We start from the raw sequence: 7,631 nt of genomic DNA, 5'->3' as shown, positions 1-7,631 counted from the left end.
AAAAAATCGGAACTTTTTGCAGAGGGATGACATTTACACAATGACAGTTGTCTCTGTTTACATATAACAAATGATGGAAATAAATCAAAAATATGATATCAAAATTATCAATTTATTGTTCTTTAATGGAACCAAATTACCCTCAGTCATGTACACTTTGGACATCATTCCACAGTCCGCTTACTCACGGTATATTTATAATTACATGTCAGGTACATATGTGACCAGAGGCTATCGCATGGTATGCCGTTCTCACGTGCACTCAGGTCTCTGTTGTTTTTTTTTGCTTACTTCCAATTAACATTACAAACACGATTTTACGTACATATATTTATGTATATATGTCAATAACCGTTAATGTAATTTACATCACATACCAATTAGACGCAAGGGATAATTCATGAGATTGTGTGGGTTTTGCTTTGTTTCAACCATTGAGTAATTGAATTTCCTAGATTTGTAACTAGGCCTCGGTCTCGGGTTAATAGACAAATGCGAGACGATTGGTTTGTTCGTAAAACATAGTTAACGAAAATTTGAAATTTGAACAAAAAGAAATATATTTAATGATACTGACAATTTGCCGGTTAACATTTTTGTAAAATAAATGCTTTCCTAAATCATTTCTGAAAACAAAACAGACCTTGTAGAGTTTTTATCAAAATAAATAATGAATAAAATAAATAAAAAATATTTAATTAAAACAACAGTTGATATTTCCAATCATTATACTATCGCTGTGAATAGTGAATAAAAAAGATGAAGCATTTTCTTAGAAATAAATTAAACACATTAGCAGTGTGCCAGTCTTCCGGTATCACACCTGTTGCTAGGAATTTCAGAAATAGTAGATGGAGCAGTGGGGCAATGCTTGCGTGTGTTTCCCTCAACACTTGTGGCGAGATGTTATCTAGTTCGGGAGCTTTGTATGGCTTGATGTTCCGGAGCAGCTTGTCAATCCCATGGATGGTGATCTCAGTGTCATAGATGCAGGGGAAGTTTGGTATGTTGCTCGTCCAGATTTCTTCCTTAGTGAAGATGGTCTTTTCAGAGAAGGCGGACTGGACTGTTGGTTGAGAAGGTTGGCCTTATCTACTGAATGGGAGTACAGATTGCCATCGTTCTTCAGTGATGATATACCAAACGTGTCCTTCCGCTTGTGTTTGATAAAGGTTCAGAACTTCTTAAGCCCACCGGGGAAGCTATCTTCTACGTTGGGGTGACAATGTTCTCTATATAGCTCCAGTATGACCGTCTCTGTGTCCTCTAGATCTCTCTTCAGCATTTTGTAGGATTGCACTAGGGTGGGATCTTTTGCCATTTTCAAGGAAGAGTACATCCTTAAAGCATGCATTAGTGCAACGTAGGTTAAATTTTCCCGCCTGTCATTACTTAACTTCCATGTGTTGCATTAGCATAAGATGGACCGACTAACAAAACCAGCATGTGAAGTTGTCAGTGTGCAAATAATGTCAAAATGTTGTTCTACTCTCCAAAAAAGCTTTTAGCATTATTTTCCACATTATTTTTGCCATTTGAATGATCCGTCTTTTGAAGTGAACTGCTAAGATTCTCAAAAATGTATAATTTGCTGAAGACCCAAAATACCAAGGGTGGTAGAGCAATGGAGGCAGTTATCGACAGTCTAAGCTTCAAACGTGTTTTTCCAGTTTACCGTTTTGCGTAAGTTATTATATGATGGCATTTCAAAGAAGTCGGGAAACGTACTCTATTCTATCATCTGCAATAACCGAGAGATTCCGAAAAGGTAAGTGTACCTATCAAAAACACTGATTGTCTAAAAAAAACGGTTCGTAATCGACCCAAAACGAGATGAATAGAACTGGGGGTCGATAATCCCCCCTGTCGATAATACCCTCCGTTGCTCTACTTGACTTAATTATTTACTGATAGACTTAAAATAAAAATATACTAACCCCTGGTACATTTCTATTTCTGTCAATGTCCTGGCGTGAACAAATCTTTTGTGAGAGCTACTATAATTTTCCATTTGTCTTTCAGACGCTGTTTTGACATAAAGTGTATGCATACTGTAACGTTTACCAGAGACTTTTCCTTTATCCTCGCCGTGTGGTCCTTGGCGGTATTTTCGGAGAAGTTGGTTGATAGGCAATAAAAATGGCGGCGGAGTTGAAGCAGATCATGTGGTTAGCTTAATTTGATGTCCATAGGCTGCCTTTGTCACACTCGTCTTAGCTAGGCTAATAAGTATGTAAAGCATCATTCTGGTTTTGTAACATGTGCAATTAACTGTAATTTTAAAAAAAGGCATTGTGTTCTCGGCTACAGTACTGGGTCGCACACATTGGCATGGCCTACTGCTCGTCACAGGCTGTGTCGAAGCCGTTTTGTGGCTAAGGTGATCAGGTTTTTAGCTAAATAATTACAGTTGTATTGACATACGTATGTTAACTATTGTTTTGATTTATGTCATCTTACATATAACTTGATTATATTAACGTCGGACGTTATAGCTCAATATGTTTTTTGGGCAAATTACAGGTTGGGCACAACTGCGCATACTTCAGTATGGGTAATAATCCTGCATTTAGGTAACAGTTACCCATTTGAGTAACAATTTTATTACTGAAATGGGGAAGAAAGTGAAATAAAAACACACAAAGTTCTTTTAAATAATAGGAGCAAAAAAGGGCGTCATTTTGTCAACTAAATCAAATAAATAACAGAATGAAGTAGGCCTACATTTGTTCACAAAAAATTATCAATTCTGATGTCTAACTTTTTGTGAAAAGAACAAACCATATCACTGACTTTGTTCTCCATCAACTTCAGTGTGCAGTCAATGGGACTATCCAGTGTAAATATGACTGGTGAGCATGATTTGTGTGTGTGTGTGCTATTTATAGCCACAACATACTATAAGCAATGGAGGTGATACAATTTGTCACTTTCACAAAAATTTAGACAACTGAAGTTACGTATTTTTGTACACAATTGTACTTCATTGTATTTTTTATTTGATTATGTTGAAAGATTGATGCCCTATTTTGTTAAAAATGTGTAAAAGAACTTTGTGTGTTTTTATTTCACTTGTCAACATCATACCATTAGTCTACGAAGACTACTATTGACACATCTACTGGTGTAACTGGTACACACTCCCGGTCTGTACCTCATCTACTGGTTTAACTGGTACACACTCCCGGTCTGTACCTCATCGACTGGTGTAACTGGTACACACTCCCGGTCTGAACCTCATCTACTGGTGTAACTGGTACACACTCCCGGTATGTACCTCATCTACTGGTGTAACTGGTACACCCTCCCGGTCTGTACCTCATCTACTGGTGTAACTGGTGCACACTCCCGGTCTGTACCTCATCTACTGGTTTAACTGGTACACACTCCCAGTCTGTACCTCATCTACTGGTGTAACTGGTACACACTCCCGGTCTGTACCTCCCGAAAAGGCCAGGTTATATATAGTCTGCCATGAGTTCACAAGAAATAATGAATCAGTTGATGGCCATGATACGACTTACGACTTGGTTTGATTCTACAGTATTGCTAACTTTAACCATAACCTATATTATATGCTAAAAGTTTTGTATTTTATTTATATATATTTTTTTTTAATTGATTTTTAGGAGTTGTTTTGGTCAAATATAAAGCCATGTCAGGTGTTGGAAATGGTGATAGTAAAAATGCAGAAGGGGAGAGTAAAAATGTACTGACAGATGAGGATGAAGACTTTCTGCTCTCCCTGGACCAGTGGGATGTGGTGGACGAAGCTTCAGGATCAGAGGGAGGAGATACAGGTGACCAAATAACTGAGGAGCAAATTAATAGACAGGTAGAACAAAGTCAAGAACTTCAAGATGCTAAATTATCTCCTTCTGCTGAAAAAGAAACTGATGTCCAAGCTGAATCTGATCAAGATGGCTGCAGTGGTGTTATTACAGAAAAATCCAAGGAGGACAAAGAACAAGATGAGTCTAGAAGTGAAAAAGATGCAGATCAAGTTGTTTTGATGGAGGATAAAGTGGATGATGCTGAGGATAACTTGGGGACTAAAGAAGGTGCCGCATCTACAGAATCGGGCGAAAAAAGCTTGGGGAATTCGAAGAATAACAATAATGATGGCAATATGGCAGTTGCTGTGACTGAAAGTTCAAAAGGTGAAAATATGGAACTTAAATGTCCGTTCACAAACTGGTAGAAAATATTAAATAGTCATTGTAGTAGTGAGCTATATACTCCTTACAATATTTACTTACATTGTTGTAATAACATGAGCTTCACTCCCCTATATGTATTTGTTAAATCCTATTAAATGTATTGACTTACCAGTGCAGTAATAAGTTTCCTATATGTTTTTACTTTGCAGTGTGATGTTAATATACATATTATGTGTTTTCAGAACCGAGTGAATCATCAGTTTTGGTATCCAACTTCAGTCTGTGGCCCGATTTTACTGTAACCATACAGAATGATGGTAAAGAAGCTGGCGATCACGAATTTCTTACAACAGAAGAAGGGGTAGAGTCCACAAACACACTAGGTCAAGTACTGGAAAATGAGGGACTTCAGTCCACTGAAACACTCGCTGTAGCATCATCAGACGAAGTGCTGGAGTCCACAAACACAAAGGCTGTAGTTGACAAAAATGTAGAAACTCAGAATGTGATGGCTATTTCTACTGATATTGATTTCCAGGATAAAGAAAGTCCATTTTATAAGGAAAAGATTGAGGCAAGTTCAACAGCAGGAAATGTATATGAAAATGAACTACTTATAATAAGTGACCTCAATGATCCAGAACATAAGTGCGAGTCAAATTATGACGACAATTCAGAAAAAGAAAATATCAACGATAATCAGATGTCTGAGGTAATGAACAATGCTCTTTCTGGTAACAAAGATAGTGAAAGGCAAATTTCAGATAGAACTGAGAGGACATATGAAGAAACAGGTCAGTGCGAAGATGATATGGAAGTTGAAAATGAGACAAAAGAAGAACAAATGGAAGTGGAAATTGAGGATACGAAAATGAGCTCTGTAGATGGAACTGAGAATTTAAAATGGGATAAAACAAAAACTAGTGAGAAAAATAAATCTAAGGTTGATAATAAAGTTGGTGATGAAGAGCATCAAGCAAAAGGTGAGGAAGAATACAACATGGAAGAAACTAAAAATTCACCTAATGGAAAGGATGATGATGACATTGATAGGGAGGAAGAAGATCAGAAGAATGCCGGAAATGAAGATGAAAAAGAAGGAGGAGCAATAAAAGTAATAGAGGATGAAGAGAAGATGGAAGAAACTGAGGATGCTGGTAAAGAGGAGGTTGAGGAAATAGAGGATGGAGATGAAGAGCTTGAAGGTGAAGAGGAGGAAGAACAATTGCAGGAAGATGATGTTGATGAGGCAGTTAAAGATAAGAAGGAAGAGGAGGGTGATATGAGTATAGATGAAAACAATCAAACTAAGTCCAACAAGACTGAGGATGTGGAAGCTGTAGAGAAAGCTGTGGTTGCTGATAAGGTTGGGGTAGAACAAACCAAGGGTAAACTTACAAAAAGTGTACGAAAGGAATCAGTTAAACCTCCTAGGAAACCTACTATCAGTACAGAGGTGAAAGCTGGAGTAAAGACTGCTGTTAGGGCTGAGGTCAAGGCTGAGGCATCTCGTGAAATAACCACTTCGCATGTTTTAGGTAATATTGGACTTAACATTTATTGTTTTTCACCACTTTTTTCACTAAGATTAGGGATGTTCAGTGTCATCAATACATACTCCCTTCATTGATCCCTGGACAGTTAAAAAAAAGTGTGGGCTCTATTCAATACTAAATGTCAAAATAATATAAAGTTACATACATAACTATTCAACACCAGTTGATTAATGGCTTTCTGGATGATGTGCCTTTAAATATAATGGTATTCCATAAAATGTTTTTAGGAAATATGAGTCTATTTGACCAAACAATGTAAAATGTTACTTAATAGCAAATGCTTGATGCTTTAGTCAATGAAATTAATCAGATTGCATATCAAATAGGTTGAATTTAGGATATAGTAAATGGATTTTGATGTCTTATATGAAAAAAAGTTTATGTAGTTAAATGCTCAGTTAAGTTCTTTAATGTTATCAGGAGGTACAGGGGTAGTTAATAAAAGATGATATTCATGCTTTGCCAACTAAATATATAACCTTACTCTGGGAATAGATTTTAAATCTATATGAATGTATTTTGCTTGTATACTCATTGGTAGTACACATTACTGTATGCAGCTAACTTGTAAGGGGAGACTTAATGTATTGAACATCTATTGAACCAAAGTGGTGGACTGAAGGATTACTATCTATTACATTTTTACCTGTGAAATATTGAAAATTATTAATTCTGCGCACTCATGAAAGATATAAAATATTAGCCACACTCGTGAAATATGTTTGGTATTACTGAAAACACTGTTAGATATCCTCTATTTATATTGATTACAGCTGCTACATTTTTGTCATGTTTACATTACGATATTAACAAATATTGAGCAATGAATCAATAATCCATGACACTATGTATACAGTGTAGCTGAAGTGTCCACTGATTAATGCCTAACCGGTTTTGTGTCTCAGATTTGAAGATGACCAGTGTCACCGTGGATGATCTTGGATCAAGAGATATGATTCTGATCCTCAAGAATGCCTTACACTTCAGTGTAGATTTCCCAGGACAGCCTGGTAGTGTCAAAGGAATAGGGTGAGTCGCATTGGGCAACCATTAGGTATATTGTGAAATGGACACAAATTACCTCCCTTTATGGTGTTGAACTAGATACTGGTAATGGTTTAAAGAAGGTTGTTATAATATTTTTTAAGATCAAGAAAATAATCAGAATATCATTAATGCTATTATTTTAAATAGATTTGAACCTCGTTAATCTAGTCACTTTGATATCCATCTTATCTTACAATGGATAATAATTTAGTCATGAATGATAATTTAGCCATGGATAATAATTTGTAACCCGCTTTGAGACGACCTACGAACTAGGTTGTGATAAAGCGGTATATAAGAACCTCCAATTATTATTATTAAGTGGTTGAAATGTAAAGTAATCTTTTGTATGTTTCTTGCTATATCTCAATATTCCTCACTCATTTGAAAATGAAGGTTGTATTCAGCAAAATCTTCATGTTTATACACGGTTACCTTTGCACAATTTTATCTGTCGTGCAGGTATTCTAAATTTTGGAAATGTTCATCCCTTTAATCTTTGTTCAATCATCCTTGAATAAGAGGGAAATTTTTAAACAATTTGAAAAATGTATATTGTTAGAAGTGCCATTAGATATATGGCGGCCTATTCAAAGCTGGGAAAATGTCACTGTTTACCTTTGAAGTCATGATAGTTTTATAAAAAAAATGGTAATTGTCTTGATATGCACAAGTATCTTCAGACATTATGCATTTATGCATACAAAAATAGATATCAGGCATTTTCCTTGACTCTGAACATGCTCTGCCTCATTCAGGTTTCTCTCATAAGTGAAATGCTAAAATTTCATACAGGTGTATAATTGTTCCTGTTGAGTGCTTTTTTAGGTCACCAATCGCTTTTCGTCCGTCGTCGTCCGTCGTGCGT

At 36.2% G+C, this 7,631-nt stretch overlaps 1 protein-coding gene across 1 annotated transcript in view; it reads left to right on the top strand.

Annotated features, from left to right (window-relative positions):
* The first annotated feature begins 2,130 nt into the window (after nucleotides 1-2,130).
* Nucleotides 2,131-7,631, top strand: part of LOC110466930 (nucleoprotein TPR-like) — a 27,337-nt gene continuing 21,836 nt past the window's right edge. Inside the window, exons 1-4 of the mRNA XM_021523736.1 lie at nucleotides 2,131-2,229; nucleotides 3,630-4,160; nucleotides 4,403-5,698; nucleotides 6,622-6,745. Coding sequence (XP_021379411.1) covers nucleotides 3,656-4,160; nucleotides 4,403-5,698; nucleotides 6,622-6,745 — 1,925 coding nt within the window. The 5' untranslated portion in view covers nucleotides 2,131-2,229; nucleotides 3,630-3,655. The remainder of the gene's footprint in view (nucleotides 2,230-3,629; nucleotides 4,161-4,402; nucleotides 5,699-6,621; nucleotides 6,746-7,631) is intronic.

This window comes from Mizuhopecten yessoensis, unplaced genomic scaffold, assembly GCF_002113885.1.
Source record: "Mizuhopecten yessoensis strain PY_sf001 unplaced genomic scaffold, ASM211388v2 scaffold11149, whole genome shotgun sequence".
In the NCBI taxonomy this organism is placed as follows: Eukaryota; Metazoa; Mollusca; class Bivalvia; order Pectinida; family Pectinidae; genus Mizuhopecten; species Mizuhopecten yessoensis.
Note: the sequence above shows the minus strand (reverse complement) of the source record. Positions and strands in the feature narration are given on the sequence as shown.